We start from the raw sequence: 19,363 nt of genomic DNA, 5'->3' as shown, positions 1-19,363 counted from the left end.
TAGCACAGAAAAGTTGAAAAACTCTGCTGCAGTGACTATTAATGTGGTCCAGAGGGGATATTTTTTACAGTGTATAGTTTTGCACTATTTTCTTTCTCTGTATATTTTTCTGAAGGACAATACCTGAAAGTCATTACTGTTACAATTCTGCAGTAATAGGCAGTTTCTAGGATGCATTCAGTTGTGCTATTCTGGCCACACAACTCTGTTGTAGGCTGTATGTCAAGACAGGATGCAGGAAGAGAGGATTACTGGCACTTTTCTTCTAACCTTACAGGGTCAAAACCCAGGTGTGAATAAAATTCATTATCCACGGGACATTGTGCTAATTACAGCTATTACAGCTATCCCACAGTGTAGCTAAACAGTGGGATTTCTCTCAACAGTCCTGTGCTGTAGCTATTCTGCCTCTCAGCAGCCCTCCTTAGGTCCCTGGTGCAGATGGGACCTTGCACAGTGGAGTATCACTGATTTATTATTCCTGCTGATTCTGCTCAATAAGATCCTAAACTAGGTTTAAAGACTCAGACACACTGAAGTTATAAAGCTAAAAATATTGTTTGTATTCATAAACCAACCCTCCTTCTCTGCAATATGAGGAAAAGTTATATCCTTCAGAAAGCATAAAAATGTAATAAGTATATGATAATTAACATTATAAAAAACTGTAGCTACTTTACTGTTATTTTATAGCTATAATAGATCAAATTTGTATATGCTTTTCAATTTGAAAGATTAAAAATGTCTACCAAAAATTGAATGCATGGTGTAAAAATATAGCTATTATTTAGGAGGAGCAGCTTTGGTTTTGAAATTTATTGCTGTATAAAATGTGCTACTGAAACTGTAGGAAATTTTTTTGGTGGAGACAATATACCTACCTGAGCTGGATTTTAACCAGGACATGAATATTGGAAGATCCTATTGGTTCTAAAAGGGCCTTTCAATGACAAGAAATCCTGAGGCTCAGTTCTGTGTCTTATGGCCAAGACAGTCCAGATTCAGATAAGTATTTTTTATCAATATGAAACTCAATCCAAATCAAAGGGTGGTATTGTAAGGAATGAGAGCAATCTTTCAAGAAGTAAAGGATGTTGCTGCTCTTAACCTTGAAAGGCAGGCAAATCAAGGGAAATTTAGGAAACACCTCACAGTTTTATTTCAAGACCTCAGGGCAGTCTTTAACAGCATTATACCTTTAAATTGTACATATCTAGAAGCATATTTTTTATATGTCTTCCACTAATACTTATTTTGCTTTCTAAATTTATTTTGCATTGTTTCTATGGTGTTTGCAGTGATGGAAATTAATTCAACTGTGGCTGTTGTCAATTAAATAGGAGTACCCTTTTCTTGTTCTTGATGATGAGCTCATTCAGATGTTACCTGAAAGTTTTTGGGTTTTGTTGTAGTGTGAAAAACATCAGATATAAGCATGAGGACTCTTTTCACTCAATTAATACCTGAGAGCCCAAACTGTCCTCTTGCTGTTTTCTGTAAGAGCCAGAATCTGTAACCTTCTATAAAAATCCAGTTGCTCTTTTCCTTAGCCCTTTCATTACATTCAAGCTCTGAGATATCTTCATGCTTTTTCAGTGTGAAGTTCTTAAAGCCCAGCAGTGCTGAAAAGTCCCTGGTGTGAGACCCAGGCTTGTTTCCAGACTCCCTGCAACTAAAGGATATTATGTAAGATTGCCAAAGATTGTACCCTGGGATATGGAAGACATGCCGAAGAAAATTTTGAGCCTAAAATATAAAACCAGGAAAAACTGTGTCTATTTGACAGACATATCTTTGTCTGTATGAAGGCACTATCAGAGACGAGTTTGGTTTTAAGATACTGAGTTATTATGGAAAATAACCCCCATATTGAAACTAGTATAATTTTTTTCAGCAAGGGCATTTTTCTAAGCTTGAAAAAAGTTACCTTGGCAGACATGCATATGTAGATAGATGCATGCCATTAAGGGTGAAATACGAAGTATATGGGGTAAAGGATACTGTTTCAACTGCACTGATGAGAATTTATAGTTTGGATGGTAAGTCTTAGACTTTAAATTGGAAATAAGACAGCTATGTGTAATATGTAATATTGATTTAGAAAATAAATTTATGCCAAACCCCAAAATCACTTGATTATAATGTTAGCATTAATGATAACTTTGAAATGTTTCTATTAGTAGTTTTCAATCTGTGTAAAATAACTGCAAGCTATAAAGTTCTGCAAATTAGAGATAGGGTGATGATCAGACATGGCATTGGGGTGCCTACGAAGTAAATGTGGAGATGCCTTTAATTTTCTTTACTTGCTTTGTGCAGTTCTTTATTATAAATGACAGAAGGTGCTTTCCAGAAGCCTTAGCCACTTCTGTTTTCAGAATTCTATGGAATAGGGAAATGATTATGCTGTATAGGTAAGTTGCTGCAGTATGAGAATACAGACTCTGAATAGCTGTCAGCAGAAGAGGGATATCCAGTTAGAAGGTAGCACTTGGAATATCAGACAGAACAAGGCAGGGAAGCTACAGCAGGACTCAAAGCACTTAAGTGCAGAATATAATACTGGATTATCTACTTTTCTTTCTCTGTAGACACTTTACAGGCAATGCCCCCTTTTCTGCACCTTGAGGAGGAAAAAAAAATCTTGCAATATTCATATTGATTTATGTTGAAAAATCAGATACTCTATATGACACTAAGGAAAGTTATAATCATACTCTAGATATTATTTATATAGATATTGATAGATCTACTTAGCACAGTTATCTTCAAAGTACATTATGATAAAGCTGAATAATGTACTCTTATGCCAGGTTTCTGTATATTAAACATTTTTTCAATATTTGGTCCCCATTAACATGGCATGTGGCAAAGCTGTGAAACTGAGACATAGTTTTAGTCTTTGAATCTAAAAATCAGAGACGAAGCATGTGCAGCATTAAAAACATTAAATATGTGCAGTATTAAAAACATTAGGTGAAAGCTACTTGAATATTTATCTCAGGGCATAGGGGAATGGAGTGTCAGACTGCTGGCACTATCCATCATTATAATAGTATTTTTTACACTTGCACTGGGTAGGTTGACTCTGAGGAGAAAAGTGGCTTTCATGGTCACCTCAGATTTTATGTATTTTTTATAGATGTCTGGATTTCATAGAAGTTTATTCATTTCTTTAGGTCACTAAAGTAACAAATGCAGGACGTTCAGCAACTCACCTTATTTATTTCACACTTCTGGTCGAAGAATGACAGGTCTAAATTTCACCTTTTCCTCTCATAGCAGAAAGGAAACAATGAGGATTTACTAGTGTAATTCTTATATAACTGTCCTGCTGGTGGTGTTGTAGTGGTAAATGTAGTGGTTTGTGGAGAAAAAGTGGTAGATTTCACTTGATTGAAAGCATTGGGTTGAATGCAGCTCAATGAACTTTTTTGATAACTGAACTCAAAACTTTCTTTCATGTTCTTTCATTTTTTGCCTGTAATGTCCATGTTTATGCATTTATGTAGAAATATACCATTCAAAATGTTTCCAAAACAGTAAAATATAAAATGTTGGTATCACAAGACTGCATTTTATCACAAATAAAAATATTAAGTGAGTTCATGCATGCCTATGACTAGACATCCTTTTAGGGACTGCTACTGTTCAACCGACCTTGATTCTCTTCTTTATTGATGACAATGTTTGATTATCTGGATTATTAATTTTTGTTCATAAAAAAGATTAAGTTGTTCAAGTATTGCCTGTTATTAGAAGGTATTCAAGACTTGTGGACATTGAACAGATTAATATAAATGTGATTTTCTTTTTTTTTTTTTAATGAGGCAAATCTGTATTACTTTAGTGTGAAACTGAAAATTTATCAGAGCTATGAAGGCTGTCTTCTATAAGGCTAATCAAAACCAGAACTAGTCAGTGTTCATTTTGGCAGACAGATTTCTTGCATTTGCTCAGTCTGTGCTTTAAGTAGAGAATATGCCGTGGAAAGGAAGCCAGGCACATCAGTCTGCCTTTATTTTAAAATATAAATTATATGGGAGACTGCACAGGATTTTCTTTTAAAAAGGCCTTGGAAGCAAGGAACTGGCTTCCTTCAGTAAGTTTTACTTTGATTCTGTAATGGAATGGTTCATTACAGCAAAAAGCAGGGCTGAGAATCCTCAGCCTAAAATTATTCATGACAACGGAAAACTCCTTGTTTCAGAAAGAGAATCCTTGTCTGGACAAAGCAGAACAGTTGTGCTGTGTAAAACTGGGCCTGTCACAGATGCTTGTTAAAGGCTAGGGAAAAGCTGTTCTCAGAGCTTGTGTTGGCACAAAAGTAGGGCAGACTTTTTACTTCTTCCTTAGCTGTCCTGAGAGACAGGAGAGAGAAAATGCAGAAGTCCTCTTGGTTAGGCACAGGTGTAGCTTGTTCTCCACTATCAGGGCATGTCGAAGAGAAATGGTCTGTAATTCTCTCAGCAAAACAAACTTTTCTGTTGGCCATCCACTTGGTTGTTACCCCAGGTATTATCTCCTTTATAGTCAATGAAGTTACTGTTATGATGGCTGCTCATGCTAGGCCAAACAGCTTTATTAGTGATAATCCCTTCCCTTTGATTTCTCAGTGCTTTGAGTAATAAACACTAATCCTGCCAAGCACTTTGAGGTGATTCTCCAAGTGAGCATATTAACTCAGCAAACAAAAGGGTCAGGCTTGCTCTTGAGGGGGCAATAACAAAGGGACTCCTGAGAATTAACAGCATTTAGATGTAATAGATGTGCTGCTGACAAGTAAAAATCAACATTGAGGATGAGGCTTGAAGTCAGAGGCTGCACGTTATTGATTCAAACTCTCCCTTTTCTTGCTGTGATTCTAATCTGATTTCCCAGCCCCTTCTTTCAGGAAGCGTAGTCGGTTCTCCCAGCATTGATTTTAAGTGCATTGCAGGTTATAGTGACTTGGGCAAACTCTCTCTGCTGGGGAGGAGGCTGTCTGGGCCCACAAGAGGTGCACTGTGTGTGGTGTGCAAGGTCTGGGTTCAGGTTTGGCAGCCTCTGGAGGAGCCATGCAGCAAAGTCCTGGGTTGTGGAGAAGTAGCTACAAATGGAAGAAAAAGGCTGGAAGAAGCAGGGCAGGTATCAAATCAGGCTTTCCAAAACTTTAATATCTTCCTGCTTGTAGCTCTAAGTTAGCTGGGAATGAAAAGGCACATTTTAATGTGTGGGGCTTGGATATTTCTTGATAGATTTATTCTGAACTAAAATTCTTAAATATTGTCTTACACTTGGGTTGATTTCACATTCCCTTAAGATATTCAAAGTTATTAGCCTTGAGAAGTACCAGAAAGAAACTCTTATATCATCTTTTCTGGACAGAAGCAGTAGACCTTCTACTTTGTTTCTGAAATGATTGTGCAGAGCATCTCAGTGGAAAAAGGATTACAATCTGTGAGGATTCCTCTGTAGTAGCATAAGCAGCTAATTAGAATTACTATTTTTTTCATTAAGAAAATGGTCTCTCTTGATTTCGTGCTTTTGAACTATTAAGCATAGTTAATATTGACAACAGTGCATGTAGTCTGTCGAGAAAAAAAGGAAGAAGAGATATTCAGAATAAAATTAATTACTTACTTTATAGATATCACATACTACTGACATTAAAATATTACAATTCATTGTACTGAATCCAGTTCCTCAGTAACCATCTGCCTTGTGATAAGGGGTGAGTAGGAGTCATCAACAAGGTTGCAATAGGAGTCCTCAAAACAGATTGGTTGCTGCAATGTGTTGATACAGTTGACCCATGTGTTATTTTGTTTTGAGGCAATAGGAGTCCTCAAAACAGATTGGTTGCTGCAATGTGTTGATACAGTGTTATTTTGTTTTGAACATACAAACAATCAAGCAGGAGTATTTTTAAGCTGAATTGTTCTTAAGATTGCAGATGATGTGAAGATGAAGTCAAGACTGGGTGAAGTCGTAAAAAATATCTATTCTTAATTTGCATCAATCAGAATGACTTTAATGTATAGGTTTCTGTGTGCATTAACTTAGGCTTGAGTTTTCCACAATTCAGAGGATTACGGTGTTGCTATTTCACTACTGAGTTAAACCCGTGCCATGGAGACAGATGTTCCTGGGTGGTGAAACAAAAGTTTGCTTCTGTTGTTAATTTGAGTGCAGTTCTTTCAAGCCTGCTGAGCCAGTGCCTAATTAAACTGCACACACACTCCAAACAAATGAAAAAGTAATGCTGTTCCTCACAGATAACATTTAAGGTGACGATTTCTTCTCGAGTGAAATCTACTTGGGGAAATCAATTCACTGCTGAAGCAGAAACTCTTTCCATAATACTTCATTATGTGAGGCATTACTATAGCCCGTGCAGTATAGGAGAGCTCGTGCTGTTTGGAAATCTCGACTGTATCTAGTCAGAGCCATGGGACAAGCACAGTTTCAGTCTCATTTCTTTAATTTGAAGCCAGAGCCATATTCTTTGTCTGCAGTAGCATTATTCTGAGAGTGATGACAGGTTGTGCTACACATAGAGCAGAAATCTCTTATGAAATGTTTGGATGCTGTAGACTAGTGATTAGTTTGGAATTGAAAGTTCCTGAAGTGTTCCTTCCTGACTCCTCTAATTACATCAGCTGTATACATTTGCTCTGTTTTCACATTAAGCCACATGCCTTGTGCCTTGGCTTTCTCATGGCAGTACCTACCAGGAAAGCTGTTCAAGTTCAGTTTTGTATTTTTAAACATGCATTAAAGTAATTAGGATATACTTTGAGGCAAAGAGAGAGAGAGGGCAAGGGAAACGAGTTGTTTTTTTTTCCTCTTATGATGTTAATAATTATTTTTTTCTCCACACCTAAAGCACCTATGGAAGTGGTTTTCTGTGTATGAAAAGAAGCTGAGGTTACAAAAAATTCTTGGTTCACAAGGATGGTCACAATAATTTTATGATCAATAGGGTTACACCCTTGTATTGATGCACAGTTTCAGCAACATCAGCAGAACTCCTCTGAGACAGGCAGGATCTCTGCACTGAGCTCCAGCTCCTTTGCAGTGTAAAAGCCTTAAAAACAGCAACTAGTAAGCGGGTCACCTAGCACAGCTCCTAGGAGAGCAGAAAGAAAAGGAATTTTTAAAAACCATAGAGGGAGAATTAAATACACAAAACAAAATGTCTATTTGGGATGAGAGGGAGTGGAATTGGAACGCTTTTCTCATCTCAAGAAATCTCCAAGACTTCTGTGACTTCCTCATTCCATAGTGGCATCTGCTCAAGGGTTGCTGATAAAAAAATAAAACCAGTCTATTGTTCTTAATAGGTGTTGCTTAGGCCACTCACCTGAGACAATAGATACCTTTGTTCAGATCTCTACTCCAGGATGAAAATCTCAGTTTGCTGCCTAATGTGTGTTGATAATAATTGACCATCCTGGAATAAAAAAGAATCATGCATTTTCTTTGGACTCAATTGGAAAATTTTTTGTCCTATCAGGGCTTTTTGTTGGAAAGCTTTGGTTTTCATGAAGTCAACTAAATAATAATAAGAAAGTCCTGAGTGACTTTTGGGGTTTATTTTTTCCCTCAGGTTTGTTACTCTGTCACTATAATGACAGTCAAAACCATCTGCATTATAGCACTTAATTTTTTTTTAATTTATTTAAGAGTGTTATATTATTTTTTAATAATTCTAGACATCTGCTAATTTTGTGTGCACTTTCAGGTGCAGAAGGCCATAACAGTACCATGTGTGAATACTTTGAGGGAATAATTCTTCTGCCTTTATTCTGAGATAATAATAATTTTTGGTACACTGATCTCTGGGTGACCCAAAACATTTACTGAATCAAAACAATTAACCGGAGCATTAATTACATTATGATCTGTTTCTCTCAAAGTCAGACCAGAAGAGTTTCCATGGAGCTAAAATTTTTAACAGAACTAAAGTAAAAAGAGTAACTACGTGCCAATGGGAGGAAAGGAAGCAATGGGAGGAAAGGAAGGCTCCTGCTTAGAATAATGGATTGTTAATGCAGTGATGTATGGCAAAAGAGATGACTTACTGAAGTATATAAAAAAAAACTCTTGGATTGTTACCTTTGTTCAAAACTTCAGTTAAAGAAAAGCATGTAGGAGTCACTGTCACTTCCTGAGTCGTGCCTTAGATCAGAAACATTTGCAGGAGCCATCTGCTTTGTGGAAGTCAAGTATGCAGCATGCAGAAGTCTGAGGTATGACTCATGGGAATGGTATAGAAAATGGGTCAGTCTTTCTAAGCTCTGAATACCTGACTTCATTGCGAGATTGTTAAAAGTTTAGAGAAAATGAAGAAATAGATTAATTTCTGGAAAAGGCTTGGGAGAAGTGAGGATAGATGTGCATTATAAATTGGAAAATTATTTTTCTTTGTTGTGTTCCTCTCATGTGGGGCTTGTATAAGTTAATTGGGTGAACTTCATTGAATAAAATTATGTTTCCATATTTATTGAAGAACCATGGTGATTAGGTAAACCAAGTCTGTGATCATTCTACCTTAGGAGAGAAATATGAAACAGATCCATTCCCCTCCATTGTCACAATTACTGTGTTTTAATTTCTATTATAAAACCCGAAACAAATCTTACAAATTAGTTAATTCATCAATAAACAAAATGCTACGGTGTCAATATCAAGTTGGCATTAGGAAAAAGGTATCCATTTTTTTAGAATCCCCCAACTATCTAATCTTTTCACCTCATCTGATGGCACCTTCTAGTTAAGTAAAACTAAAAATCAACAAGTTTATCTGAGTGCAGTTCTCTGATGTTATTTTCTTATTGGTGCTATGTTCCTTCCCTATTTTTCTGGCTTAAGTAGAACCAGGGAATAATACCACGCTTATATTTCAAAGTATGAAGCTATTTATAGCATGTGGAGATATTGACTGTACATTTCTTTCTAAGACTATATACAACAGAAATTGATTTTTCATTTTGTAACGAGTACATCTTAGGACTTCAACACAAAATAAATAGAGGAGGAGTAAGAAAGAGACCACAGCTATAAACTGGTCTTTGTTTTCTGAACTGCAGGTAATGGAACATTGATTGGAGCATCTGCAAATGTTGTTTGTGCTGGAATTGCTGAACAGCATGGTTATGGCTTCTCTTTCATGGAGTTCTTCAGGTACGATTTTAAACTTCTCAAATTCAATCTGTTTTTGGGTTTTTTTCCTCTCTTGGCAAACAATGAATCTCCTAATGAGAAAAATCTAGAGAAAGGATCTATAAAAAATACTTGTGTTCCTAATTTGGTTTTGGCAACTGAAATGCAGGTGGAAGACAAATTACTTTATTTCTGTAAAATGTTGATAGAATGCATGAAGCTCGTGGGAGCACAGTGGAACTCCAGGAGAAACAAAGCCTTCAAAATTCCTACTTTGATCACCCTCAATCTTCAGTTTTGTAGAAATTGTAAATTGTTGCTTTATTGTAAAATGCAGTTTAAACCTAGTTTCTCATCTGCACATATTCATGGATGTTCTATCACCAGGAGCAACTGGAATGCCCTGACTGAGTTGACTTTTATTCCATGATCCCACAAGTAAACTATTTACTTAAAAGTAATTACTTCTTTTAACCAGCTGCTTAGCAACTGTGACTGAAAGTGTGATGAGCAGTCAGTTTGGCTCAACTCAAGTTGTTGCCTAATAATTGTTTAATTAATAATTAATAGATTTTTTAATAGTAATTTTTAATTTTTAATAATTGCAGGTCATTCATCATCAGGTTTTTAGGGGACAAGGTATACTTAATGCATACAACAATTTAATATTTTTCCAAATACTTCCTGTTTTTGAAACAATGGTTGAAAGATGTAAGTGGAAACTGGCAAATAAGGATGAAACACAAAGTTCAAGTTTAAAGTGCAGTTGATTTAGCTGAAACATATTTCCTTGCTTCTTTTTTCTGCATATTTAGGGCAAAGGATACTGTTAAGCTCACACCAATTTATTTTTTCTCTTTGCTTTCTTTACGTTGTTTATTATAGTTTCTCAGCCCTATCAGCTTTCTTCTAAACTGTTTTCCTCAAAGCCCTCAGACCTGTATTATTAATATGATTAATCATACAGGATTTTCTGGAGCCAAGCTAATGATAACCCTGAAAAGAAAGGTGGTCCAAAGTGCTGCTGCTGAAGTTCAAGCTACAAGGATGTGCTACTCATAGCACAATTTAGCTCTTCACCCATGGTCTTCTGATGATATATTTTAGAAAGGCAGATGCCTATCAAATCCAAGTCTTGTCTGTCAGGATCTCTGAGACTGCAGAACAGTCTTACGTAGTACATAGTAATAGCTCACAGATTTTCTGGAAGTCAAGCCCTTGCACAAAAAATTGGTGATGCAGTAATAATGGGCTGGTGAATTGCACTGTTCATGTTTCACAAATTTTGGCCTTGGCATCTGGGGATTTAACTTGTGTGTAGCATTAACAGTGTGTCCTCTATGTAGATTTTGCATTGAAATGTTCTCAAAACTTCTATGAAACTGATTGAGAAAACAAATACATAAAGCCTGGCTAATCTCTTCAGCAGTGTTTACTGGAATGTATTCTTTGGTACTGATGACAGCAGACAGATGCTCCGAAATTGCCTGCTTTTGGTGGAAGTGATTACTGGGAAACACTGTAGCCACCTTGAACAAAGATGTGAGAATCGAAACCATAGTGGTCTCAGAGAGATAGCAATGGATATTAATTAGCAGAAAGAATATAAAAATTCACTTTTTCTGGCTGCCTTTTAATCAATGAGCAGACAGATCATGAGCTTCTTCACAATTTGTGTTAGGAAAGTATTTGTTTCAGTCAAATGTTCACGAATGGAATATATTTTAAAGCTTCTCCTGGCATCAAGATGTGTTTTGTGTATCCCTTGAGGATTTTGATTTTGCTTACTTTTATTCATGAAGGTTTCCTCAAAGTTTTAAAGTGAATTTTTTTATATTTCTTCCCTGTTTTCCCAAGATTACTCAATAGGTTTCACATCCCCATTGAGGGGTCCTCTGCAGTGCTTCTCCCAGCAGACACACAGATTTTTACCCTCTTATCTTGAAAACCCCTGGGAGTCAGCAGAGAAAAATCATGGCTACCTTGTGTGGGGAGATGATGACCCTCTGCTGGTTGACTTTTGCTAAGATGTCTTTACATCAGCCTGAGCTGCTGTTGTTCTGCCCTTCCCACGTGCCTCTGTACAGGAAACCCACGCCACGTCTGTCTCAAGTGGTGTCATAGAGCACAGTACTCTACTCCACTTCCAATACACTTTACGCTTCCTTCCTAGCATGCTAAGCCAAATCATGCAAATGTGTTTAAGGGAGGCCTTTGCTAGAAGCAGCTTTTTTGAAAACCATGTTTTGATACAGTGGTCTGTAAAAGGAATTCCAGACAGGGTTGATAAGCATGTCTGGTGAGTACACATTGATAAAACAGAGGGCAAGATTCTATGGAAGCTGTGGGTTCCTCATGGTGAGAGGCACCACGATGCCTCTCTGTGCAGGGAGAGAAAAAGGCAAGAAGCAGGTTCCTTGCTCTGTAAGAGGGCTCATGACCTTTCCTCTGTGTGTCTTTGTGCAGTGCCACTTGGCGCAGTTTGAGGTTTCTCTTCTCTTTTTAAGAAGGTAGCAAAGGCAACCTGGCAGATGTGTTATGCAATGCTATTCTGCTGCCCAGCCAGAGCCAGAGGTGGCCAGGTGTGATAACTTGCCTAGAATGCTGAGGTCTTACCAGCTTGATGTGCTTCTCTGTGGAGTGCCTTCCTCAGAAGAAGTCCTGTTCTGGGGAGTTCTGTGTGTCAGAACAACAGCTAATTGCTTTCCCTGAATCAAGAGTCCTACTGCCTCAAGGACCTGGCCCTCCACAGATGGATGTAAGGAGAAGACAGGTCTGGTGTCCTATTCTGACCATCCAAGCAACTCAGGCCCATGTGCTGGAAGTGCTGTGCCTGTAAGGTGGTTCCAGTAGGGTGGCATTTAGGTGGGAAAGCTTATACTGAGAAAGAAGAGAGAAAGGAATAAGGTTCCCTCTCTGTGTTGAAGCACTTTAAAGCAGCCTGGTGTTCAGAGTACACTGCTGGTTGAGGAGATACCAAGTCATATCCATGCATGCCTGGCTGTGAATGTGCTGGCCAGTGTCACCAAATATCTTACTCAGAATTAATTCAGATCTAAGAGCAAGATTGCCTATGACAAAAGATCTTTTGGTTGCCATGAATTCTACTTCTGTTTCCAGACCCTGTGAGGTTTTTTGATTATTCATTGTGTTCCACTGCAATGAAAAGATTCACATGTCATTTAGAATATACAATATTGTAGTAAGTTTAATTTATCCCCATGAAAATATTTTTATCTGAATCTGTTAGATGTGGTGGTAGAAAAACAGAAAGGATCTCCTACTGGTATATCAGCATCAAAAGGAAGAATAGGGGATATTTGAGACTCATTGAATGGGGAAAAGAACTGCTGACAAGGGATGTGGAAAAGGCAGAAGTTCCCAGTGTGATCAGCTTCACAAAGGCCTGCTGGAGACCAGTCATTAATGCTACTCCCTAGGCTTCTTCTGTGTCCCAGTAGTGCCTTCCAAGCTCAGCCACTTAGGGATTCAGCTTTTAACCAGCCCCACAAATCTGAAGGCAAATAATGGGTGACTGCCACTGGATGATTCATTTGGAATAACTCAAACTCAAAAGGAAAGAAAGCAATGTTATGACAAAAGCAAAATTGAAAGTCATAAGAAGAGCAAGTTCAGAATAGTAATTTCCTTAAAGATGCTCTTGCATTTTTGGAATCAGTACAGGCAAATTATGCTCTTGTTCCATTTTGAAAACTTCCTCATCAAACTGTATTTATGTGTTTTATCTTTCCTCCTGAAAAAATATGTTAGATATACCCATATGAAATATAGGTAATCTAATTAAAGTAATATTAATTATAATATTAATATTGCCTTCCTATAATATTTCCTTATCCTTCTAGTAATTTAGAGCTGTACATGATCGAGCTGAACATGATATTCCAGTCACAATTCTCTTATTTTTTCACATTTAAAAAATATAAGATTTAATTCAGAGTGTGGAGCTGCTTGCCTTTTCTTTGTTAGTCTAAGCAACATCAAATTCCTGTTCAATTTGCTATTCAGTGCAAATCCAAGTCTCTTTCAGTTTTCGTGTTACTTACATGAATGTGATTATATTTGTTCTCCTCTCAAATTCTTACACTTTTCCTACATTGTGGACGCAAAGACAAGTATTTAAGTGGTAGAACTAGAAAAAAATTGTGAGTCCATGGGGCTTGGAAAAAAAGATAGAGAGGAGTGGGATATTTGCTGTATGTGGTCGAGTAAACATTAGAACAAGCAAATATCAGAGCAAACAAATGATCATTATGTCTCTAGACAGAAGTGTAACTATTTTCATCATCTTGACCCTACAGAAAGCATCAGATATGTTAATAATATGAAGGTAATTGCTCAGAGACAGCATTTATCAGTAAGCAGAAGGCAGGAAAAGATAATATTCCTATTATGATTTTAGTCTAGTTATCAAAGAACTATTACACCTAAATAAGAGCTTAACATAAAGGAAAACCCCAAATCTAGGCGAGTATTTTCTCTTGGCAAATGGTCAGATAAAGACATTGTAGTCGTGTTTCTTGGATGAATTCTAGAGGTTAATACAATGATTTTGTATAAATTCAGACTGCAAAATAATCAACAGAGCTTTATTTTTTTCTCAAGGTTTTCTCAATTTTTTCTTTATTTTTTTTTATCAATGACAAATAACATTGCAGATATCTGTTTTAATCTAGATGCTTCATTTCATAGAAGTTTTTAAAATTTTTACCAACATATATCTGAGTTTGTTGCAATGTAGCATTCTACTAGTTCAGACCATTCTGTGGAACATGAAAATGATGCACAGAAATCTTATTGTTGCTAATGAAAAAGTTGATTCCAGCTCCATAACATAAGAAGTACTCATTGCTGTAGAGGCTTTAATTTTGTTTTCACTTGCTAATACAATTTACAAGTTGACTTTCATTTTCACTGTAAGACAGGCATTTGTAACCTTATAAAGATATGTATTATTTCAAATATAAACTAACCTGTGTTCCTTCATCCTATTGTAACTCAATATTAATCACCCCTCTGTGTCCATGATGTGTGATGTCAATAGAAAAAAATAATCATTAATCAAGATACCTGATGAACATATTTAACAAAAATATAAAGGGGGTATTATGGAAAATACTCCAATTTTATGTCAAGCAAATTGTGGCTGACTGTGCCTGTATTACAGTGATGGTTATGGGAAGAATGGATTGGATAACTTTATGTAATGGATAAGAATGTGGGAGAAATAATTTAATACATGAGGAAATCAGTCTGCCAAAAGGAAGAGGCTGTGAGCCTAAGAGCCTAATGTAGAGTTACAGTTGTAAGGCTAGCTGGATATAATCCTGAAGGCATTGTGTGCATTTTCACATTTTGCATTTTTCTGTCATTGTCATATGTCATCTGCAGAGCTGAATTAATATTCTCTGTCTTCTCTGGGAATAAGAATAATTTGGAAGTGTCAAAAATATTGGTTTCTGATAATAGCTTAGGAAAAAAAATTGGTTTTGCTATAGGATTTGTTTTGTGAGGTATTTACAGCAAAAATATTTTCAGAAGGAGATCCTATTTATCTGTTTTTGAGAACACTCAGATGCAAAGGCTGTGAAACAGAACTTCCCATGAGAACTGTCATTCATGTAAGTGGGAGGACAAATACGATGTTCTTTGCCACCTCCTGTGTATCCTATTTACACAACTTATAGAAACTAACACTTTTAAAAAAAACATAAATGTCTCTACTGGGTTATATGTTAGACAGCTGTAGTCCTTTTCATTCCTGATAATTTAGTATCTTTTTTTCTATTTTCTTGCTATTAACACCACCCTCTGCCACGATTTTACTGTTGCTCTTTTAAAACTGACTCTGAGCAGAATAAAACCAACTCTACATTTTGGATATGAATTTTGATGGTGGTGACTTTGGTTGAGAAATGTGGTATCAAACTACCCAAATTCAATTCACTTGTGGATTTTCTGATCAACTGTGCAGCTCCAGAAGACAGAATTTGGGGATGTTCAAAGTACCTAAGGAAGATTAAATAAACTGCTGAGAGAAGGTTTAATGATTATGATGCAAGAATTATCTCAATCTCTCTTCTCACTACTCTTCTGATCAATAAGGAGGAGTAAGTGGTCATGGGTTAAATGTTCATATTTGACATGATAACAGAGTTCTTCTGTTCAAATAAGTGCAAATGCTGCACTTGAGTAAAGCACTCTCAACAAACATGCATTAACACAAGTTTGAGTTTTTCACAACTTTTCCTTCATAAAATTTTTATCCTTAAAAATCTGGATCTCTCAGGTTTATTAAAGCTCATTTTTACATTTGTCTTGATTTCTTTACATGTGTAAGAACAATATTAGAAGGATTTTTAGTAGCTTAATTTAATAATAAATTTCAAATGCAATTGCATATGGAAATATCAGATTTAGGGAGCTGAGTTTAACAAATGTAATCTAGATTTTAACATCCTAGTCACAGTTATGACAGAAAGGGCAAAACTATAGACAACTTTCAGCTGATAACCCGACTCAGTAGAAGGGTAGTTTAGTATGTATTCATCTTAAATTATTAGGTTCTAAGCTGGCTTTGTTAAGAAAAATGCCAGTTTTCTTTGAGCTATCCAACAACAATCATTGCAATATTTTAAAGCGTCAGTGTTGATCTAATAACTGCTCTCAAACAAACGTCATATTGACATCTGTGGCAGTTCAATAAAATAAATGCTGCTTATTTTAAGTATTTGCATGGCTTGCATCAAACCCCTTGAAAGAAAGTATTCCTGCAACAGTGGTGCGCAACATTTTTTCCTGAGTTATGGGTGGCTTGGTTTTTTAATTTTTTAAAATATTTTTAATATTTCTTCTGATTTTAAGGTCTGCAAACAGTGTAAATGGAAATGTGAATGGATTTGGATTTACTTTTTATTTATTTATTTATTTATTTATTAGAAAAAAGGGTGAAAGTAGCATTTTGAGCCTTTGAGTAAGAGGACATTTCCTTTTCCAATTTGAAATATGATTTATCTTTACTATGAAGTTTTCATGGAGCTCAGAATGTTCCTATGTCTTCTGAGTAGAACTAATAACTTTGAATTGTTTGGCCTCTGGACATACAAGTATTACTTTTTTTTCCCTCTTACTGGGAAGTCTTTTGTATTAGCTTTTAGTTTCCAATAAAGAAAATGGAATTTAAATTCTTGTCTCACTCATCACAAAATAAGGCTATGTGATTCAGGTATTAAAATTTTAGTATGGTTTTAGCCTTTAAGCTCTGTGAAATGTGTGTTTCATCCTCAGAGATTTTGATAAAGGACATTTAAAATGCAGTTGCAATGATCCACTGTTTCATTGGGTTCCATAGGAAGCAGTGATCCTTCAGATGTGTCACTTTAATATTATGGGGTAAAGTCATTGAAGTAGTATTTAATCATAGGATCATAGAAAAAAACATAGAAAGATTCAGATTGGAGAAGATCTTCTCCTTTCCACAGAGTCACAGAGGCTGTTGGCTCTCTCTGGTGCTGGGCTTCCCACGGGCTCACGTGAACATCCCCACTCCAGAGCCTTCCTTGCTGAGCTGCTCCCTGGTTGCTCTGTCCCCAGATGTTGTTGTTGCAGGGGCTTTTCTTCCCCCTGGGCAGGATTTGGCATTTGTCCATGTTGAAGTTTAAAAAGTTCTTTGTTTTGCAATGCTTCTTTTTGTCCAAGTTCTGCAGGATAGTGGAATTTCCTTCTACTTTTTCAACCGATGTGAGACTATAGTCTAGTAAGTCCAGTGCAGTTTTGCACAATTGTTTTGGTATGATAATATCCATAAGTATTCAAAATGGTGCTAATGTAAGAAAAGAACTTTGCAAGTATCTATTTGTGTTGAAATGGCAAATTTGATTCAGTCTCATGTGTAACTCTTCTCACTTGATCCTCTGTGCAAATTAAATAAACCCAAACCCTAAATATACCTCAAACAATTTCCAAGAAATAGATCTGACTACAAAATGTTGACATTAGTTAATTAGATGAGGTTTTGAGAAAGGAAACAAATAATAGTAAAATGTGATATATGCAACAATATTACATAGTTTAAGGTATATACATTTAAAAAAGTAAAATGTTCAATTTGTATAATAGTTCTCATCAAAACATTATTAATTGAACACTGGCTCATAAAATCCTTGGTTTCAAATCTTTCATAGTGAAGATATAGAGACTGGTTTAAAAATTATAAATTATAAATTTTTTTTTGTTTGTGCGTGTATATATCTATGAAACACACAAAAAAGTTAAAATTTTATTGACATAAATTTTGTGTTCAGATCAATAACAGTCAAGAATGAATGCTAGTACCTCAGGTGAATAAAATAAATATAACCCCCTATCATCAAGACTTGACTGTGGAATTACTACCAGATAGAAACATTTTTTAGAGAGGAAAAAAGGTAGCAAGTTGAAGAGTAAACACAAACCATACCAATCTAAGAGCCAGATCAACGGTTTTGATACTAAAAAATAATCTTATTTTAAATTCTGAAATGTTATTTGCCATTTAGGATGTCTCGTATATAATTTCTCAATTGCCTTTTTGGGTTTCAGAGTATCTTTCCCTTTCACTAGCATAAATCTACTGTTTCTAGATTCCTATGAATACAAAACATTAGATATGAAATTCAGATTATCTCCTGGTATAAATGGCTATGAAAGAACAAAGAGAAAAGTCTAAGCCACCCCCAAGTCCAGCCAGGTGTAAAGTGGGGGAAAGTGTGCACTAAATAAGGCTGTGATGATATGTGAAGAAGTCTGTGGGGTTTTTTTGGTTTTGTTTTGTTTGTTTTGTGGGTGGGTTTTTTTTGTTTGGTTTTTTTTTTTTTTTTGTTTTTGTTTTTGTTTTTTTTTTTTTTTAATCAGTGGTTCTTTGGAACATAGAATCTTTGAGGTATTCAGAAATTCATAAATTTGAAATGTTAAGCTCAGGAGTATTACACAACAAGTTTTAAAGAATATTGCTCTGTCATACGAGTAATTAATGTAATTCTGAAAGCTCTTCCCTAACTGTTGCATGGATGCCAACTACTCACATTTCTGGTATATTTGCTGGTATGCCTTTTTCCTTCTGAGCAATAATATATATATATACATAATATGCGTTAAATTATCCATCCAATTCTTGCAGATATTTTTAGTCTACTGGCACGTATCACTAAATTAAGTGAGGAAAAAAAATAGCCACATGAAAATAGAGTATAAAAAGAAAAACTGGTTTGGATTACACTGGAACCAGATGAGAATTTAATTTTTCTTGTTAAGCTGAAATGCAGGATACTGATCCAGATTTATTCTGAAAAGCATATTTGCATCCAATATGGATGGAAGAATTAGGTCTCTTACTTGGGAATTTATGATCATGCTAGTGTTCCTACTAGATATGCAGGTTATAGGAGTGATCATTTTTATAGAGTATTCTGTTAGAAATTGTATGCCATGGATCTTATAAGTCACAAAATGTATAAAGCAATTTAACACCTTAAAAACAAATCAATGAACAACAAGGAGAGTGGTAAATGTAATATATATCTCTATTTTCTTAACAGGGTCCATAACACATTCTTGGTTACCTTTTATAAGTACAGGCTACCAACTAAATCAATACCTAATAACTTCCCAACAGCACTTGGAATGAAAATAAGAGTAATGATTTCTAGATGTTTTTGGCAGTGCCAGAAAGCAGATATTCTGCTGTGTTTGTGCAGTGCTACTCCTATAGAAACTGTTTTATGCAAAGGATTTCAAGATATCTTGGATTATATCTGCCTTTGTGGAAGAAAAGTCACAAAATTCTCCCCCACATCATCTACCTGATGTACCAGATATGTCATTTAGCTGATAAAACCTGTGAGGACAAGAGTGATCTTTCAAGACTTCATATTAACCTGTTGTATCTTACAGTGTTAATCTCCGCTGAACAAATTTGCCTAAGCACACCTGGAGAACACGATATTCCAAGCTTTGTATTTAAAATACACAGGAAGGATTTTGCTCTGTGTACATATTTATAGTGATATTAAGTACAGAGGGAGCTTGGAATTCCTACACAGGTAAAGTTTGGCAAGATAAACCCCTTTCTTTTCTATTCCAACCACGATTTTCTACTTTTACTTCATGATTAGGACTGATGGAAAGGGGAAACTAGAGAGGAGGAAGGAAAAGGCTGTAT

General features: G+C 35.9%; 1 protein-coding gene across 1 annotated transcript in view; it reads left to right on the top strand.

Moving 5' to 3' along the window:
* Positions 1–19,363, top strand: part of OCA2 (OCA2 melanosomal transmembrane protein) — a 159,892-nt gene that overhangs the window by 112,077 nt on the left and 28,452 nt on the right. Inside the window, 1 exon segment of the mRNA XM_041468525.1 lies at positions 9,075–9,168. Coding sequence (XP_041324459.1) covers positions 9,075–9,168 — 94 coding nt within the window.

Source organism: Pyrgilauda ruficollis, unplaced genomic scaffold (assembly GCF_017590135.1).
Source record: "Pyrgilauda ruficollis isolate IOZ18807 unplaced genomic scaffold, ASM1759013v1 scaffold22, whole genome shotgun sequence".
Taxonomy (NCBI): Eukaryota; Metazoa; Chordata; class Aves; order Passeriformes; family Passeridae; genus Pyrgilauda; species Pyrgilauda ruficollis.
The sequence above is the reverse complement of the archived record's forward strand: the minus strand, read 5'-3'. Positions and strand labels throughout refer to the sequence as shown.